Source organism: Arvicanthis niloticus, chromosome 18, assembly GCF_011762505.2.
Source record: "Arvicanthis niloticus isolate mArvNil1 chromosome 18, mArvNil1.pat.X, whole genome shotgun sequence".
NCBI lineage: Eukaryota > Metazoa > Chordata > Mammalia > Rodentia > Muridae > Arvicanthis > Arvicanthis niloticus.
This window is the reverse complement of record NC_047675.1, coordinates 33142540-33162414: the sequence shown is the minus strand read 5'-3', so window position 1 is coordinate 33162414 and position 19875 is coordinate 33142540. Positions and strand designations below refer to the sequence as shown.

The following is a 19875-nucleotide window of genomic DNA, read 5'->3' as shown; positions in this document are numbered from 1 at the left end:
CTGCTTACATGAGGATAGAATTGTATCTGAAATGAATGGAACAGTCTAACACGTAGAGTAAGAGGAAAACAGAAGGACAGAGTTAGGCAAGAATGTCCTGCCTAGAGCTTCCTGTGTAGTGTTAGTAATGGTTTTCATATAGCTGTCAGTAAGACAAAACATTTGTGGGGATAGAGTTAATAAAAATTATATACACAAACTAAAAGTTACCCTAAGTTTTAAAAACCTGTTTGACCCAGGCATTGTGTGGCACATCCCTATAATGCCAGCACCTGGGAAACAAGCAGGAAAGGCACAGCAAGTCCAAGGCCAGTCTGGTCTATCTTGTGAGTACTGGGCCATCGAGAACTGTATGCCGAGACCCTGCCTCAAAAAATCAAAATAGGAGGGGCCTGGAGAGATAGCTCAGGGGTTAAGAGCATTTGCTGCTTTTGCAGAGGATCCAGGTTAGGTTCTGGCCTCTGTGAGCGTGTGGTACACATGAACTCAGGCAAGCATGTGCACATATATGTGAAAATAAATATTTTTTTAAGAAGTAAGGGAAGACTCCAAAAGAGACTGGGAAACCAGGAGCTGGATTGGGACTGAGGTGAGAAGGACAAGGGTGCAGCATAAGAGCTCTCAGTGCACTAGCCATCTGTGGAGGGGCTGCTGTGGCCATGCTGCTGTTCTGTTTCAAGATGAGGAAGAGAAGTCTGAGGGTGCCCCGATTCATGCTGTTCCCATCTGTCCTCCAGCCAGTGCCTGGATTGGATCTGTAAATGCATTGCTTATGTGTCAGGTGTGACTGGTGAAAGAAGCAGACACTAAGTGAGCTTTCATGGCTTCCTCTTCTGATGACTCCCTTCCTTTCCTAGATGGCTAAAAAAGCTTTGAAATCTGAATCAGCTGCTTCAAGTACAGTGAGGGAAGAAAAGCACCCAGAGCCAGTGGAAAAACCACTCAGAGAGCCTCCAAGGTGAGGATGCCCTTTTGTGGTTGTGGGGGAGACATTTTGCTGACATTACCAGGTTATTGGCATACCACACTTTGAGAGGCAGAGAACATGGCCTAGGAAATGAAACTAGCTGCCTGTGGTCTGTGACGGTCCCGATTGGCACTTCCCCAAAGGTTCTGATTTTACTTCTCTGCCTCACCCGTAACTTGTGGGTCAGCCCCCTCTACCTCCACCCCATCTGACTTTGTAGCCAGGAACTCAGCAATACTCCTTCAGCTTCTCATGTGTTAGGACTTCAGTTTGAGCTGAGTGCCTGACTGGATAGCTGCTGGGCATGGTGACACATAGCTTTTGGGAGGGGGTGGGGAGAGTTGGTGGGGGAAGACAGGTTTCTCTGTGTAGTTCTGGCTGTCCTGAAACTTCCTCTGTATACCAAGCTGGCCTTGAACTCAGATCTACCTGCCTCTGGTGGCACATAGCTTTATTCCGGCACTTGGGAGACAGAGGCAAGAGGCTCTGAGTTAGAGGCCAGCCTGAGCTATATATAGTGAGACCTGTCTCAAAAATAAATGAAAAGAACTGGTTGCAGATGTCAAAGAAAAGGAAGGAAGGGAAGACAAGTCTGAATCTCAAGTCTGGTAATTTAACATGAAAACCAAAGGGTAGATTCCTGCAGGGGTAGAGGGAACGTTTTTATGTTTTTGGTTGTGAGCCTAACCTTAACAGGTGAGCCATCTCTCCAGCCCTGGTACATTTTTATATAGCCATAATTTTAGAGGTGTGAGGGTCCATATGTAGGATGGCCTTTGGCCTTCTTGTTGGCAGCCAGCGGATGGTGAAGGAGTATGTGTGTCTGTCTCTGTCTGTCTCCCCTGGTCCTGAGTACATTGGTCGTTAATCTAGGGGGCTGTGTCCTGACGGCCTTTTAGGATTAGCCTAGTTACTTGCTGGGGCTCTATCTTTAAACCAGGAGTTAAATGTCAACATGTGACTCACTGAAACCATATTTAAATCATAGCACCCTGGCTTGAAATACAGAGGGCCAAATGGGTCCTAAAATAAAACATTCCGGGGCTGGAGAGATGGCTCAGTGGTTAAGAGCACCGACTGCTCTTCCAGAAGTCCTGAGTTCAATTCCCAGCAACCACGTGGTAGCTCACAGCCATCTGTAATGGGATCTGATGCCCTCTTCTGGTGTGTCTGAAGACAGTGACACTGTACTCATATACATAAAATAAGTAAATAAATCTTTAAAAAAAAAAAAAAAAAAAAGACATTCCAATGCAGGACACTAACAAGGAGAGACAAGGTTTCCTGTTCAATTGCTACTTTGTGAAGAGTGTCTGAGCATTCCACAATGAGTTCAGATTTTGTGTGTGTGAAATGTTCTTTTTTTATGGTTAGAGTTGTCAAGTTTTGGACACGGTTTTTTATTTTGAGTGTGTGCATGTGTGTGCATGGTGCATATGGGTTCCTGTGGGATCCAGGAGAGGGATCTGAGTAGCTGGAGCTGGGTTTACACAGAGCTGATGATGGGCAACCTGATGTTGGTGCTGGGAACTGAACCTGGGTCCTCTGCAAGAGCAGCAAGCACTCTGAACCTCTGAGCTAGATTTCCCAACCTTTGAATGTTGGTTTTAAACAACAACTTTGCATGTGTTAGACAGTATGGCACACATATCAGTGGAGGTTGGCCTTCAGGCTGCCAGTTTGCCCTTTCCTGACAGATTTTACTGTAAACTCACTTGTTCCCAGGAATCAATAAAATTTTTGTAAAACTTGGTCACATTGCTTCCAGACCACATGGCCCACCACTTTCTCAAGACGCTGCTTCTAAGTATACTGTGAATATACCTACTCATTGCTTCTCATATGAGGGCTGGACCAGGATGGCAGGAAGTGGAGATTTGCAGTGAGACTGTAGCACCTTCAGTTGGTTGCCCAAGTAGATATGAGGTTGGCAGGCACTGCTCAGCTCTTACATGATGCAAAACATTGCTTTGATCTTACAGACTAAATGGGCTGACAGCACACAGACTACGGTGACCATGGTTCCTGCAAGGTTCTCCTGTTTGGAATTTAAATTTGATACAACTTAGATTTGTGCTCATTAAGTGAAAGGCTTTATAAACAAGAGCTGTCTGTCTAAAGGAAGAAGCCTGTCTTCCCCCATGTTTTCTGTATTGGCTTGTTCTTATTTTGACAATCTTGAGGAGCCCTCTGTTTGAAGCCTTATATTTTACAAAAGTCCTGCCTTCTTTTTTTTTTTTTTTTTTTTTTTTTTTTTTGGTTTTTCGAGACAGGGTTTCTCTGTGTAGCCCTGGCTGTCCTGGAACTCACTCTGTAGACCAGGCTGGCCTCAAACTCAGAAATCCACCTGTCTCTGCCTCCCAAGTGCTGGGTTTAAAGGCGTGCGCCACCACCGCCCGGCAAAAGTCCTGCCTTCTAAGGTGTGTTTGCACACTGAGGAGACTGACTGTCTTGTGTGTGCTTTATTTGCAGACAACCTCGGACCCCTCCAACCACCATCGGAGTCAGGACTCTGAAGGCAGCTTTCAAAGCTCTGTCTACTGCACAAGACTCAGAGGCGGCTTTTGCAAAACTGGACCAGAAAGATCTGGTACTTCCTAATCTAGCATCCCCATCATCACCAACCCACAAAAACAAGAGACCCAGGAAAGATGCAAATGAAAGTTCAGCTCCTGCTGAGGGTGAGGGAGGCTCAGACCGCCAGCCCAGGAACAATCGCATGACAATAAGCAGGTTGGTGTTGGAGGAGGACAGCCAGAGCACTGAGCCCAGCCCAGGCCTCAACGCCTCCCGGGAGGCCATGTCAGCATCACCGTCCAAGTCCAGAGCTCTCAGCCAACCCCACACAGAGGAGAAGAACCCCAAGTATGAAGACCTTCTTTGTAGCAGTTTGGGGGCTGGTTGGCGGGCCTGGTTGGGCCTGGTTTTACTTCCATGAATGAAGTAATCTTCAGCTAAGCTATTCCACCAAGGCTGCTCAGACTGCTAGAATGAGAGAGACTGAAGCAGGGAGTGACAGTGTGGCAGGTGGTCCCTGCCTGCTCTGGAGCCTGCTGGAGGCTGCAGGGCCCTGCCCTAGGGCATGAGTAAGGAAGGAAGGCTTCTAAGCCTTCTGCCTGTTGACCCAAGTGTCTCAATGATGAAATACCAGTCTTACTTGTGAAACTTGTCTGAGTTGGGCCTCATTATACTTGCTATTTATGAAAGACCAGTGAGTAGTTGTATACCTTTCATGAGCATTTGAGACCCAGCAAATTCAGCAAAGGTTTTCTAATCTGCCATCTTCTGCTAGCTGCTGTAGGTCAGTGGTTAGAATATGTTAACTGTATTAATTTTATGGCCATCGTGACTCCCAGCCCAGGTTTTGAGTCTTGCTGCCCTTTGTGCCTGTGTGGAACCACCCTCTAGGCACTGGTTTGCTTGTGCTCTCTGAACATGCTGTTTCTCCTGCTGTACATTCACTTCCTCTCATTCCCACAGTGGACTGTCACCTTCCATTGTTGCCTGTCAATTCCATTGGTGCTTCCAAGGGGAGAGGAACTTCAGTGTTTTCTGGGCTCAAGCACTTCCATATGTTAGCTTATGGAATCTGCTGTGCTCACTCCGTGAGATGGTGTTAGCCCTATTGTATAGATGAGGAAGGCTCAGAAAAGTTACTAGTTCACCTGATGTCACACAGCTGAAAGTAGCAAACATGGGTGTTTGGGGTCTAAAGCTGGGGTTTAAGCTGCATGATGTTGACACAGCAGCTGAAGCCACATATACCAGTTTCTCTTCTGAAACTCTCCCCTTCTCCATGAACTCTTGTGTAGCTGTGCCTGCTGTAAGTCCTGTGCCACACTGATCTCCCAAGGCCATTGCCATCTCTTCACACTTTTGTGTATTGTGATCGTTTGGAGACCCTGTTCTGACCTGCACTGTGAAAGGCTATGGCATGTGATTACATGATTTCCTTGGGCTGTGTGTACTCTTACATTCAGAAACAAGTCACTGGCAGCCCTTCACACTTCATCCTTGCTTGATATGTGACCCATTTATACCTCACAACCCCCCTGTGAGTTGTAGACACTGCCTGCCGTGAGCAGATGAAGAAACGTACATGCAGGATGCAGTAGGATGATAGGTCGGAGTCTGTGAAGGTTGCAGGCATACCCAGTGCTGTGTATGTCCGGGGTATGAAGCGGGATGGGTACACTGCGGTAAGGGGGTAAGGGTTAAGGTGGACAGAAAGCCACCAGCCACTTGTTCCTGCAGTAGAGTTTAACGACATAGCCACATCCAGCAGGTAGGACTTGTCCATGGCTGATGTGGTACTCTGGCTGGGAAACAAGGAGTGCTGACAGACAACAGCAAGGCTTGCAAAGCTGAGAACACTGTCCCATGAGTCTTTCCTGAGGAAGTGTGAGGGACCCTGGGAGCTTGGGGGCAGTTCCTGAGCCTGCTCATACAAGTCTTAGGTGGACAGCATCCTGTGGAACAAATGTGGGGCTGGCCTTGAGAGAGCAGGAAGGCAGCAGGTGGATTGTGGAGAGCAGTCTGGCAGTGCCGCTGCTTGTCTGTGGCCGTGGAAACCCTGGTGTTAGTGTTGAGAGGGCAGCACAAGGAGCTGCCGGATCTTGAGGACATTGCAGGCAGGCAGCTAGCTCCTTTGTTTATTTGTTTGTTTTCGGTTTTTTTTTTTTTTTTTTTTTTTTTTTTTTTTTTTTTTTTTTTTTTGGTTTTTCGAGACAGGGTTTCTCTGTGTAGCCCTGGCTATCCTGGAATTCACTCTGTAGACCAGGCTGGCCTCGAACTCAGAAATCTGCCTGCCTCTGCCTCCGAAGTGCTAGGATTAAAGGTTTGCACCACCACCGCCCAGTCAGGCAGCTTCTTAAACTGAGGGTCACAGTTACAGACTTTATGTTCCCAGGCCTGTGAGGCATCACAGAGGGGAGGGTAGGAAGCGGGTGACAGCTACAGGGAACCAGGGAAAGCTTGGGGAAACCAGGGGCAGAAAGACTCAGGGAAAGGCAGGTAGAGGAAAGAGCCTGAAAGGCAAGGCCATTACAACCTAGACTTTTTCTACCCCTGAAGCACCTTTACATGATAGATATTTTCGTGGAGTTTATTGATCACATAAAAGGGATTCTTATATTTAAGGTTTGACATCCCCCAAATGTATGTAGGCCAATGGGAAGTTAAGGTTTGTTCATTTGGAAGAGAAGAGGGACCAAAGCCTCAAGAGCAAAACCCAGCAGCCACAGGCTAGTTAACAAGTCCCTGCTAGACCACTGTTCATGAAACTTAATCAGTGAGGAACATAGGGATCCAGAAATGGCCTGACTTTCCCTGAGCCACACAGCTACCTGACAGCTAGGAGGACCCTTCCACATGGGAGAAGTGGGCAGCTGCAGTGACAGGGCATGTTACACGGGTGTGTAGGCTCCAGGCAATCCCTCCTGAATCATCTGTACAACAGGCAGTGCTGAGAGCCGGAGACAGGTTCCTAACAACCAGTCTTTGAAGTCTGCAGAGAGGGCAGAGCAGCAGTTCCAGGGAATGGAGACTGGCAAGGAACCAAGGCTCAAGCTGACTTCCTGTGAGGGCTGGGAAAGTAGAGAACTTAGTAACCTGTTACCTGTCTGTCTGTAGATAGTGATCCGCAGTAAAACGGAAAAGAAAGAGGCTTGTAAATGTCACTTTGTTTCAAGTAAATTATTCTCTAGATTTAACCCAAATTAAGCAGGATACACATTGTCTATCATTTGTCTCAGCTACATGGTTTGATAATTAGGAAATCTACAAAAGAGGAAGGGGGGGTGGGGCTTGTCTTGACTAGCTTTGTTATTTTAAGCCATGGTGTAACTAGCGCTGTGTGGCCTCAGACTGACAGATAAGAAGGAGCAGAGGCTTTCTGTGTTGGGATCGGTGGCTTAGGTTAGGATGAAGCTCAGTTGATGGGGTGCTTGTCTGGCACGCATGGACCCCTTGGTTTGGTCCTCAGCCATAAAAGGCCTCTTACTAGAGCCCTTGGTGGAGGTTAGAAGATTGGCAAATTAAGATCTTCTTTGATGATGTAGCACATTCATGGCCAGTTTGAGCAACTGAACCCTGCCAACAAAGGAAAAAGATTGATTTTTATGGCATTGAAAGACATAATTTTCCTGAGCCAGGAAGAGACTTCTAGTGGGGTAGTAAGTAACTCATAGGAGCAGAGCAGCCTGGGTGTTGTAGGTCGGCAGTTCTCAACCTGTTGTTCTCAACTCTTGGGGGGTGGAGGGGGTGTTGAAGGACCCTTTCACAGGGGTCATCTCAGATATTCACAATTCATAACAGAAGCAAAATTACAGTCATGAAATAGCAACGAAAATTTTATGGTTGGGGGTCACGACGACGTGAGGGACTGTATTAAAAGGTCTCGGCATTAGGAAGGTTGAGAACCACTGCTGTAGGTGTAGCATGTGCTGTAGACAAGGCAGGAGATGTCCTGGCTTCGTAGACCATAGAGAGGAAGTGTGCTGCTTTTGTTGTTTAAATAGTCAAGTATATGTATTTCAGCCCAGCTTTGAGCTTGTGATTTCCCCATCACAGTCTCCCAAGTACTCTTACAGGTATGGGCCACTGTGCCTAATCTATACACTTTTGTGATGTTGCCGTAGTGGGGAGAACAGGCTACTGAACTTGAGCTTGACTCCAGGAGTAAGTAGACTACCAAAGTCAGTGTAAATACAGGAGTAGAGGGTGTCCCTGCAAAGGGGAGGGAAGAGCTTGCACCTTCAAAGTTGGAGACGTGCTGAGATCTTTAAAGGAGCCCCAAAGACTGGCTGTGTTGATGGATACCTTGCTGAGGATCCCAGCACTCTGAAGGGTGAGGCAGGAGGATTGAGAGCTCAGAGTACCACCCTATCTAAAAACAAAATGAAGAACTAAACAAAGGAGAAAATTAAAAGTTTTGAGGGAGATGGCAGTGTGGTGTTGGACTTGACACAGTGCCCAGTTTGACACTTGGCCCTGCATGCTGGGACATGTCCATGTATGGAGATGCCTGGACAAATGACAGTGAATTTGAGCATTGCATGGTAAATCCCAAGTATGTTCTGAAAGTGAGCTGAGTTCCATGTGGTGGGTGGAGGGGAGAGAGTGTTTCCTGGCTCACTCTCAGTGTTTTCCCCTAGAGCATCCAAAGACAAGTGGAACAGCCCTAACGGGCTTGAAGAAAAAGAAGTTTGGACGGAAGAGGACCAGCTGTTTGAAGTTCAGGGTAAGCCCCCAGGTTCTTTCTGCCCTCTTGCAGATGCTTGCTGAAGTGTGATATGTGTTGAGTGTCAGGTTGGTGTTGCAGAAGCCTCTGCCTCCTGGTTAGACAGTGACTCCCTGATCTCATTTGGAATCAGATTGCTTGGTTTTGTTTGCAAAGAGGGTCTTGCTAGCCCAGGCTGGTCTTAATTTTAGGATCTTCATATCTCAGCCTTCCAGGCGTTGGTCCTTTTTGTTTTCTTGGTGGTGAGACAGAGTTTCACCTTGAACTCCTGAGCCTCTGCTTCCAAACCTCTGGGATTGGAAGCATCCACCAGCACACCTATTTGTTCCTTTTTGTTTATTTATTTGTTTTGGAAATAGGGCCTCTCAGTACATAGCCCTGGTTGGCCTGAAACTCTATAAAACTCAGGCTGGCCTTGAACTCACCTGTCTCTGTCTCCTGAGTGCTAGGTCTCTTGTGTTTAAAAAACTAGTAATTACATTTTATTTGTGTGTTTGTTTGTTTATTGTTCAGGGTGTGGAGGTAGCGTGTGTGCATGGAGGAGTCAGGGCAACTTGCAGGGCTCTCCCACCACCTAGGTCCCAGGGATCAAATCCAGGTTATTACATTTGGCAGTGGTGCCTTTTCCTGCTGAGCCGTCTCCCAGGCCCCTGTATTTTTTAAATAAAAACCTCTTTTGTGTGTGTGCTGTGCTACATCGCCATCCGAGGGGGTGGGGGAAGAAGTTGTCTTACCAGTTTCTGTGCATGTGTGTACAGGACAGGACATTTTACTTTCTGTATACTTCTGACGATCTTGGCATTTGCATTAGACTCTTTCCTACTATGTAGTCTGCTTTTTGTTTGTTGTGTTTATTTTGGGTTTGCTTTTGGTTTGGTTTTGTTTTGTTGGGTGGGGGAACTCACAAATTATATATATATGTATATATATGTGTGTGTTTGTATGTATGTGTGTATTATATATAGACATATATAATGATATGTATATGTGTGTATATATACATATATATACATATATACACACATATATGTATATATATAATGATATGTGTGTGTGTATCATTCTGCCTAATATATACACACATATATATATGTATATATATAATGATGTGTGTGTGTGTGTATCATTCTGCCTACATCTGTGCCTGCAGGCCAGAAGAGAACATCGGATCCCTTTACAGATGGTTGTGAGCCACCATGTGGTTACTAGGAATTAAACTCAGGACCTCTGGAAGAACAGCCAGTGCTCTTAACCTCTGAGCCATCTCTCCAGCCCCTGGTTTTGCTTTTTTTCAAGACAGGGTTTCTGTGTGTAGCCCTGGCTATCCTGGAACTCAATCTATAGACCAGGCTGGCCCCAAACTTATGGGGGTTCACCTGCCTTTGCCTCCGAAGTGCTAGGACTAACAGCATGCACCACCACTGCCAGACTCATATTGTACATTCTCATAGAAATAGATAAGAGCTAAATCTTCATTTGTAGGGTTGTAAAGACTTGTAATAGCAACAATAATTCCCAAATTCCAAAGGTTTTGTCCTTAAGAATTACCCTCCAAGCCGGGCGGTGGTGGCGCACGCCATTAATCCCAGCACTTGGGAGGCAGAGGCAGGCGGATTTCTGAGTTCGAGGCCAGCCTGGTCTACAGAGTGAGTTCCAGGACAGCCAGGACTACACAGAGAAACCCTGTCTCGAAAAACAGAAAAAAACCAAAACAAAACAAAAAAAAAGAATTACCCTCCAAGAGGGCCAGCTGCCAAGCCAGTGGACCCAAGTTGAGTCTTCAGAAGCCACACAGTCGAAGTAGAGTACCAGCTTTCTCACACACCAGCCTTGATTTGAGTGTGCACACACATGTGCTTAGAAAATGAAAATATATTCTATTGTAATAAAAAAAAGTTTTAAAATACCTTCATCTAGACTGGGCCTGGTGACATACATATGCCTTTAATCTGAGCATTTCTATGGCAAAGGCAGGAGGTTCTCTCTGAGTTCAGGCCAGCCAAGACTACATATTGAGAGGTTAAGAAAAAAATGCCATGGATTGAAATTGGGGGAACTGGTTTTCTTTTGCCAAGTGGGCCCTGGAGATTGAACTCAGGTAATCAGACTTGGCCAGGTGCATTTTTACCCATTGAACTATCTCACCAGCCAGAAAACAGTAAAGTATTTCTGAACAGTAGTTATCAACAGGTTGTAAATGAGAATTTGTGTGTGTGTGTGTGTGTGTGTGTGTGTGTGTGTGTGTGTGTGAGAGAGAGAGAGAGAGAGAGAGAGAGAGAGAGAGAGAGAGAGATACCCATGTATAGTAATTCTTTCTAAGATTTTATTTTTAATTATGTATATGTGTGTGGACTTGTGCATGTGACCTCAGTGATAAAATACAGAAGGAGCTGTCAGATCCCTCAAGGTTGGTGTTACAAATGATTGATGCAGGGACTGCAAACCAAACTTGAGGTGACTCTGAAATAGGAATTGTCTCTCCAGCCCTAAATTTTTATTTTGAGATTTGGCCATTGAATTTAGCCCCTTGTACATATTATACAGACACACTACCACTGAGCTGTACACTGAACTTTTTTATGTGTTAGTTCCTCAGTGGATTTAGAAAATAATAGTTTTGGTAAAGAACTTGAAGTCTCGTCATTAATCATAATGTGTTGGTCAGGCAGAGATGGTGCACGCCTTGAATCCCAGCACTCGGGAGGCAGAGGCAGAGGCAGGTGAATCTCTGAGTTCGAGGCCAGCTTAGTCTACAGAGTGAGTTCCTGGACAGCCAGGCTACACAGAGAAACCCTGTCTGAAATAAAACAAAAAACAAAATCCCACAGAATTTATTGGCAGCCTCTTTGTAAAGCGTTTCTTTGTACAGGGTCTCAGAGCCTCAGGTGACTGCAATCAAAGGACAAAAAGGGGTCACTCTTCAGTGACGTCCTTTCTATTCTCAACAGTAGTGAAATCCGTTGCTTGCTGGTTTTATGGTTCTGGGAATCCAGCTCCGCCTTTTGAAGCTAGACAGTCACTACCACTGAGCTGCATTTCCAGCTGCTTTCAAAATTTAAACCGAGTTTGCTTTTGGGGATACTCTTATGTTTTCTTCATGTAAACTCTAAACTGAATATACTTTACATGTTTTCCAACAGCACCAAGTGAAGACAAGTCATCCAATTTAACAAGAAAGCAGGTAATTTAAAACTTGATGTGTGGATGTTTTGCCTACACTTAAGATTTCGTTTTGAATTATGTATGTGTGGGGGCTTACACATGTGACTGCACTGCTCATAGCATCCAGACCAGAGTCAGATCCTTCAAAACTGGGTTACAGATGACTGAGAGAGAGCCACCTGGTACTGGTGCTGGAAGCCAAAATTGGTATGTCTGTGAACCATGTGCTTGCCTGGTGTCTGAGAGGCCAGAGATGGTTGTGAGCTGCCATGTGGATGCTGGGACCAGGTCCTCTGGGGAGACAGCCATGCACTCTCCTAACTGTTGCTTCCCTCCCTTAAGAGTGTTTTCTGATGTGAGTTTTACAAGAATCAGTAAAACAAGTCCCCTTCTCAGGCGCAGTTTACCCATGCACCTGCCAAAAAGACCTCTCAGGGTAGTTCCAGCTAGGCTCAAACTCTGGATTTTGTTGTTTTGATTTTTGATACAGGAGGTAAACCCAGGGCTCACACTCGCCTGGCGAGCACTGTGCACTGAGCTGCGCCCTGCTCCGTTTACTTCTTTCCTTACTTTTAAGTTCCAGTGGTTTTAGAGTTTGGAGATTTTTTTTTTTAGTTTGGGGGGATTTTTTTCCTGTGTGTTTTGGCTTCATGTATGTCTGTGTACCATGTGTATACAGTGCCCCAGGGAGCTAGAGGAGGACATGAGATCTCCTTAAACTAGAGTTTATAGATGGTTGTGATCTACCATGCAAATATAGGAAGCCAAACCAGGGTCTTCTCCAAGATCATCAAGTGCTCCTGACCTCTGAGCTGTCTGTCCAAGCCCATACCATGATTAGCAATAAAGAATGATATGTCAGAACATCGATAATTACTGTCTAGACCTACAGTGTTGGTTTGCTCTTTGTACTGTAGTTTGGACAGTGTCTCCATGGAACTCTGGCTGTCCTTGAAACAGAGATCCACCTGCTCTGCCTCCCTGTGCTGTGACACCACACTCAGCTTGTACCTTGTTGTTACCCTTGCTATTGGGTGCAGAGCATGCTCAGGATTTTTGAGTTTGATTTGATTAGTATGTTGGGAAAGAGTAAGTGGCAACACGTTGTGACAAGTCGTTTGGCTTTCTTTTGCAGAAGTGGACCATCGAAGAGAGCGAGTGGGTGAAGGACGGGGTGCAGAAGTACGGTGAAGGCAACTGGGCCGCCATTTCTAAAAGTTACCCCTTTGTTAACCGAACAGCTGTGATGATTAAGGATCGCTGGCGGACCATGAAAAAACTTGGCATGAACTGAAAAAGGGTTTCATAGCCACAGGACTCTCAAGAATATGGTTCTCAACCATCGTCCCTCATGCTCTGATGACTCTTCCAGAAGCTGGACTGAGATGAGAATTGTGGCAACCTCCTTCTGTCCTGGGAGGTCCTGGGACACTCCCGTCACTGTTGATGGAGATCATGGAGCCAAGAAGCAAGGCCAGGCCTGCCCATGGCCGCGGCAGAGGCGACAGGCAGGCACACAGCTTGTGCAGTGCCAGAATATCATTAGTGTTTCCCTTTAGTGGTTTGCTTCAATTTGAATCCCTCGTAATCCATCCAATCTTCTAAGAAATGGTGGAATCCATTAGGAGCACATATGCTCTCATGACCTGTGAAAACCAGAAATGTGAGCATTATCGGGAATGAGTTTAAGCCTCTTTGAGTTTTGGCTTCTGACTCAAGTACAAAGGAATTCCATGTGTTGAGCCCAGATGAGATTTTTCAGTCCCCATGGAATCAGATTCCTTTTAAAAAACTGTTCAGCCAATTGTGTCTACCCCTGGACCTGCCTGCCTTGGCACCGTGCTGACAAGTGCTGGGCTGCATGCGGGTTCACCTCTCACGGGGTCGGACGAGTGGGTTTTGGTTAAATGGTGATTGTAGATAAGCTTAGACCCCCCACTCCCCTACCCATTCCTTTCTCAGAACTCTTCCTTATGCTGGAATTTTAAAGCTTAAAAATCATTTGTTGAGTATAATGGCTAACTCTGTGATACAGTTTCTCCCACACCTCCCTGGTCTTGCTTTGTTCATGTCTTGCCCCAAACTCTGACATACCCTCCTCCTTTTGTACTGTGTCGTGCTTGCTGTCTCTCAGACATCCTTACAGACTGTCTTTTTAGCAAAAACAAAAAAGAAAAAAATTGAGTAAAGTGTTTTCTGTAATCTTTTTTTAAATATGAGAATGACTTGTTCCTACTTGTAGCATTCTTCATTAAAGTCTTGCTTCTCTCAAGTTTCTATAGCTGGTTCATGGCAGCGCAGCGTGGATTCAGCTTGGGCTGCTGTTGAGTTGGTACAAAGCCACTTTGTTGCCCTTGGATGTAGCCACACGTGCTGTAACAGACTTTCCTTCTGTTTGTCCCTTTCCCCCAGGTATCACTTTATCTAGGGACTAAAGGATCCTGACTTTGTCTGCTGTGTGAATGAAAGGCAAACTTAGAGACATGTGGAAGCTTCTGGTTTTGTCTTTAACTTGATTGACATGTGGAGAGTGCGCTTTAGCCCCTGTCAGCCGTATCTGGCATTTGATACTCCGGCTGTCTTACCAGCCACCATGAGAAGCCACAGGTAGTGAGACCCAGAGCAGCTTGGTGCGGTGCGTTGTAGCTGTCACCAGTGGTGGCCTCCCTGCAGCCCTGATTAGAGTCCTGCTTTCTTACCTCAAACCCATCATCAGAAGGCTCATTCTAGGGAGGTGGGTAAGACGGATGAATTAGAGAGGCAAAATACCCTAGTCAGCATGTGTCATGTCCACGGGACAAGTGTGCTCATACAGGGCTCCTGACAGGACAGTGCTGGCAGTGGGACTTGACTGGAGATGTGGAATGAATGAAGTAGTCCTGAGTTCTCTGACTTAAAAACTTCCCAAGAGCCACCGGGCCTCCCAGGTGTGGAGACAATGTCCATTGGAGCCAGTGGGATGAATTCTGGGAAATTCTTGGTTTAAAGGTGCCAATATAGATAGGTTTAGTGGTTTTTGTTTGCTTTAATTTTGCTTTAATGCTTTCTCTCTCTCTCTCTCTCTCTCTCTCTCTCTCTCTCTCTCTCTCTCTCTCTCTCTCTCTCTCTCTCTCCCCTTTTCCCCTCCCCATATGGCAACTTTTCAGTACTGTACCAACTGAGGAGAATGGTAGCCCTTCCCTATTGTTTATTTGGTTTGGTTTGGCTTTTCAAGACAGGGTTTTTTTGTGTAACCCTGACTGTCTTGGAACTCGCTGTGTAGACCAGGCTGGCCTTGAACTGACAGAGATCCGCCTGCCTCTGCCTCCCGAGTGCTGACATGAAGGTGTGTGCCACCACTGCCCCGTTCTGTAAGTTGTTTCCTAAAGACTTTATCAATTTATTTTCTGTCGGTGTAAAGCAGCATGACCCAAGCAACTTACTTGAGTTAACTTGGGCTTATGGTTCTAGAGGGGAGGGAATCCATCCTGGCAGGAAGGTATTGCAGCAAGCAGCAGACATTGCAGCTGGAGCAGAAGCTCAGGGTTCACATCTTGAACAAGCACAGAGCAGAGAGAGAGCAGGACATAGTGGTACACGGCTTTGATCCCAGCACTTGGGAGGCAGAGACGGGCCAGCCTGATCTACAGAGTGAACTCCAGGATAGCGTGAATCCCAGTATCAAAAAAAGTTCATTAAAATACACAGAGAAACTAGGAGAGGCGCATCCTTAGTGGCATGCTTCCTCCAGCAAGGCTATACTTTATAAACCTATCCAAACAGTACCACCAACTGGGAACCAAGTATTAAATGCCTGCGACTATTACCCAAACCATCATAGACTGGCTAAAATTAAAAAAAAAAAAAAAAAAAAAAATGTGCCGGGCGGTGGTGGCGCACGCCTTTAATCCCAGCACTTGGGAGGCAGAGGCAGGCGGATTTCTGAGTTCGAGGCCAGCCTGGTCTACAGAGTTAGTTCCAGGACAACCAGGGCTACACAGAGAAACCCTGTCTCGAAAAACAAAAAAAAAAAAAAAAAAGTTAGCCTCTTGGGCTGATGCTGGGCCATCTTGGGCTACACTGTGAGATCCTATTTACACCCTCCTCCACCACCACCACCACACACACACAAAGTTACAGGAGTCAGAGTTTAGAAACTAACCATTTGAGAAACCACCTTAGAACGTGACGACTCCAGCTATGCCAACTATTCCTGTGGGACCATGAGCTACTCAGGTTTGTGTGTGTCCCCAACACTAACAGTAGATGGCAGTGCTGCGAGGGTGAAAGTAAGCATGGTAAGATGCTGAGCCCAGTGCCCGCCACAGCGGGCGTGGAAGCCACGAGCAGGGCATGAGGGATTGGGATGTGTAATAGGTTTAGAATTGGAATAAATAATAGTTTAAAAGTGGATTTTGGCACTCCCTCCTGGGTGCCAAAGAAGTCATGAGTAAAGAAGAGGGAAGGTTTCATCTTTCAGAGGGTTTGGAGAACTTCAGAGCTTTCCGACCAGGCAGGAGAGAGTCAGTGGAGGCTGGACCACCTTGTTCACCCTTACGATGGGTTTCTATTGCTGTGATAAATACCAGGGCCAAGAGTGGCTTGGGGAGGAAAGGGCTTATTTGGTTTCTGCACATCGAATCGCATCACAGCTCAACTCTGAAAGAAACCAGGACAGGACCTCAAGCAGGGCAGGGACCTGCAGGAAGGAGCTCACGCAGAGGCTGCTTACGAACCTTTTCTCCAGTTTTTGCTCTACCTGTTTTCTTCTAGAACCCAGGACCAGCAGCCTGTGAGTGGCCCCACCCACAGCGGAGTGGGCCCTTCCCCATCAATCACTAAGAAAATTCCCCTACAGGCTTGCCTACAGCCTGATTTTATGGAGGTATTTTTTTCTCTTTCTCTGTCTCTGTCTTTCTCTCTCTCTCTTTCTCTTTTTTTGGTTTTTTGAGGAGGTATTTTCTCAATTGAGGCTCCCTCCTGTCAGATGAGTATAGCTTATGTCAAGTTGACAGAAAAGTAGCCAGTACTTAATATATTAAAATTTTTATGTAGCTGGGTGTGGTGGCAAATGTCTTTGATCTCAGCACTCAGAGGCAGGCAGATTTCTGAGTTCAAGACCAGCCTGGAGAGAGCCTCAGTGGTTAAGAGCACTGGCTGCTCTTCTGGAGGTCCTGGGTGACCAGAATTGAACACACGTGTCGGCTCACAACCCTCTATAACTAGTCCAATGGGATCTGGTGCCCTATTCTGGTGTGTCAATGTACATACAGACATAAAATACATAAAATACATAAAATAAATATTTAAAGAATAGTCTGGTCTACATAGGAGACCCTGCACTGTACCCCATCAGTGAGAAAAATGTCTTTGGTATCTATTTATGCTCTGTGCTTTGCTCTAGGCCAGGAAATGTGTCAGCCAGATGCCACCCTGGTGTTGAATAAGGCTGTCAGTGGCACTTAGCCATTTGCTATAAGAGAGACCTCGTCCCAGCCAGCTTTTGTCACTATGTACAATGGCTGCAAATGAACTTGCCACATGTTTAATCTACAGGAATCGAGAACTGAGAAAACACCTCCAAGGATGGACAGGTGGATGGATAGCTCTCTTCTGCTTAAGTACTTTTCTCTTGCCCGTTATCTAGATCTGGCAAGCTACTTGAGATGAAAGCAAAATCCTTCTGTGGGCCAACATGGTGGGGGAGGGGTTTGTAGTGCATGGCACCTGTATTGCAGTCCCAACTGGCTTGTGGGATTAATGATTAGCCAGATGCTTGTCTGACTTCTTTTCTGCAGGACTGTGAGCAACTCACCTGTAGAAGACTCCACGGAAGGCAGCATGCTCCCTTTGCTCCTTGTGGCTGAGCTGGTGGTTCTAAGCCTAGTGACCTCTGCTAAGAGCCAAGAGACAGATCCACTACCTGGCTCCAAGGACCAGCCATTCTTCCGTGGAGCTGATCGAAATGACTTTGCCATTGTGGTCCAGCCAGGAGACACAGAATGTTTCTGGCAATTTGCTAACCAGATGGGTTACCTCTACTTCAGCTATGAGGTGCGTGGAGGCCTCTGGCCATACCTTTTATAAAGTAAGCCAGGCTTTTGATGAAGCCAAGGTCTGGTTCTCTATGAGGCTGTGGCTGCCACTTGTGAATCAAATGGACCTTCAGAGAGCAACTCTGGGTGAGACTTGGATGAATAGAATAGCCAGCAACAGGAACTAAAACATATGGGTTGGTCTAGAACTAGAAGGTACAAGCCAATGGACAAAACCTTGCTCCTTCAGGAGAGGCAACCTTCACCTTTCCTCTGATATGAGGAAAGACAACACTTGCTAAAATAGTCATATAATTGTGGGGCTCACATCTTTAGTCCCAGCAGAGGACTAAAGAGGCAGGGGTATCTCTGAGTTCAAGGCCAGCTTGGTCTACGAGTGAGTTCCAGGACAGCCAGCACCACAGAGAAACCCTGTCAAGAAAGGAGAGAGATGGAGAGACAGAAAGAGACAGAGACAGAGAAGTAAGAGTCCCATACTAGATTTCAAATGAAATCACTTGAGTTGATGGAGTGGGAACAGTGTCAGGTCTCCTGCTTGTGTTAATCCTAGCAACCTGGAGAATAACCAGTTCAGTGCTTGTCTATGCAACCAGACAATTCTATTTCTTTTTGGAAGGTGCGTATCCCTTGGGCAAGTACACCCAAAGGGGCTTATGCCACCCAAGGAGCTTAATATTAAAGTTAGAGGTAACTTCAGTTGCCTTTTTTTTGGTTGTGGGGGCTCTCTGGGACACAAGGTCTCATGTAGCCCAGGCACTGGCCTCATACTTGAGATACAGCATCAGTCTTACCACCTTGCTGGTGTTTGAATGATGTAGTAGGGCCTTTTCTCTTTTTTCATGGTGATGGAAGGTTCAGCGCACTCTCGGAATGTCACATGACCGACACATTGTTGCCACGGCACATACCCCACAGGGTTTCCTTATTGACACTTCCCAGGATGTACGAGGCCAGATTAACTTTGCTACACAAGAGAAGGGTATGTATGCATCTCCTAAAGCTATACTAATCGTCATACATTTCTATGAAATTGAGAAATAAGGGTTGGGGAGTGGTGGCAATAGCCTTTAATCCCAGCACTCTGAAGGGAGTAGCAGGTGGACCTCCACAACCTGGTCTCCAGAGTTCCAGGACAGCCAGGACTCTTAAACAGAGATACCCTGCCACCTACAGTGACACACCTCCTCTAACAAGGCCACATGTCCTAATCCTTCCCAAAATAGTTCTCTCAACTAGAGACCAAGCATTTAAATATATGAGCGTATGGGGTCATTTTCACTCCAACCACCACACTGGTCTTCATAGCTACATAATGAGACCCCCATCTCAAGACAAAGCAAAAAACAAAGTAGGAATTAGTGTTGGAAGAGAAAAACTATTTTTAATCTAATATAGGAGTTATCATTTAGCAAAATGTAGTTGTAATATTTAGTTGCTGGTAAGAACTTTGCATCAAAAATGGGCTTGTTACTTCCTAAATAAACAGCCGCTGTAGTAGTAATTTGAAACCAGAGAACAAACTAAAAGTAGTAGTGCATGACCCTCATCCCAGCATTTCAAAGGCTGAGGCATGAGAATTCTGGGTTCAAGACCACGCTTAGCTACTTAGTGAGTCCCTGCCTCAAATTAAAAAATAAAATAAACTGGCGAACAGTTATGTCTATGGGGAAGTGTGAGACAGTGTGGAGCACCGAGGACCTGGTAATGAGATCTAGGAATTCCTACAGGTTTCTATAAGCTTTGTCTGAAAAATGAGCAGAATCGCTTCAGTTCTATACAAGTGTATCTCAACTTCGGAGTCTTCTATGAGGGGCCCGAGATGGATCATAAGCAGAGTCAAAGAAAACAGCTGAATGATACTCTGGATGCCATCGAGGTAATGGTATTGGTGTTCTTGGGGGTGTCACCTGAATGAGGGAGGACTCATAATAAAAACCAAATAGGCAAAAAGAGCTGAGTCTTTCAGCTCATCATTATGCAGCATGACATGGCGCTCCTCCGGTACCAAGGCCTGGGCAGACAATGGGTGGTCATCAAGTCCACAGGGCAAGATGAGACCCAAACAGCAGCCAGATTGGCTCTCCTTCTTCCCACAGGACAGCACTCGAAAGGTGCAGAACCATGTTTTCCACATGTGGCGCTTCTACAACTCTGCCAGGATGAGGAAGGTGGCTGACTTTTTCCTCCTGCAGTCTAACTACACCTATGTGAACTGGTGGTCCACAGCTCAGAGCCTTGCCATTGTTCTTTCCGGGGTCCTTCAGCTCTATTTCTTGAAACGTCTTTTCACTGTCTCAACTACTGACATAAAGAAGCCAAGATGCTAACATATAACATAGTTGTCAAAGCTTTGATCAAATGGGCTTTGGAAAGTTATTGGGGAAAAAAGTTAATTTAAATCCCCCTTTCCTTGTGCCCATCAATAAAGGCAAATGGCAGTAATAAAAAGTGAGTTCTGATGCTGATTATCC

General features: G+C 46.0%; 2 protein-coding genes across 3 annotated transcripts in view; both read left to right on the top strand.

Moving 5' to 3' along the window:
- Nucleotides 1–13641, top strand: part of Terf2 (telomeric repeat binding factor 2) — a 28997-nt gene extending 15356 nt beyond the window's left edge. The window contains exons 6-10 of one of the 2 annotated variants that reach the window (XM_034522971.2): nucleotides 858–958; nucleotides 3440–3700; nucleotides 8122–8207; nucleotides 11348–11388; nucleotides 12505–13641. In XM_034522971.2, coding sequence (XP_034378862.2) covers nucleotides 858–958; nucleotides 3440–3700; nucleotides 8122–8207; nucleotides 11348–11388; nucleotides 12505–12663 — 648 coding nt within the window. In that variant the 3' untranslated portion in view covers nucleotides 12664–13641. Of the gene's footprint in view, nucleotides 1–857; nucleotides 959–3439; nucleotides 3833–8121; nucleotides 8208–11347; nucleotides 11389–12504 lie in introns of both variants that reach the window. The other variant, XM_034522970.2, reaches the window with a different exon arrangement.
- Nucleotides 13642–15379: 1738 nt separating this feature from the next.
- On the top strand, nucleotides 15380–19865 carry Tmed6 (transmembrane p24 trafficking protein 6). Its single transcript, XM_034522926.2, has 5 exons — nucleotides 15380–16942; nucleotides 17147–17402; nucleotides 18257–18383; nucleotides 19132–19280; nucleotides 19501–19865. The coding sequence occupies exons 1-5, from the start codon at nucleotides 16890–16892 to the stop codon at nucleotides 19729–19731; spliced, it is 816 nt and encodes a 271-aa protein (XP_034378817.2). The 5' UTR covers nucleotides 15380–16889; the 3' UTR covers nucleotides 19732–19865.
- Nucleotides 19866–19875: the final 10 nt, after the last annotated feature.

Bases quoted from the DNA above. Each gene is read 5' to 3' on its own strand.
- Tmed6 (XM_034522926.2), top strand. From the start codon at position 16,890: ATGTTTAATCTACAGGAATCGAGAACTGAGAAAACACCTCCAAGGATG. The intron at 18,384-19,131 runs GTATGTATGCAT...GAATTCCTACAG, and splicing joins CTTTGCTACACAAGAGAAGG to GTTTCTATAAGCTTTGTCTG. The intron at 19,281-19,500 runs GTAATGGTATTG...TTCTTCCCACAG, and splicing joins ATACTCTGGATGCCATCGAG to GACAGCACTCGAAAGGTGCA.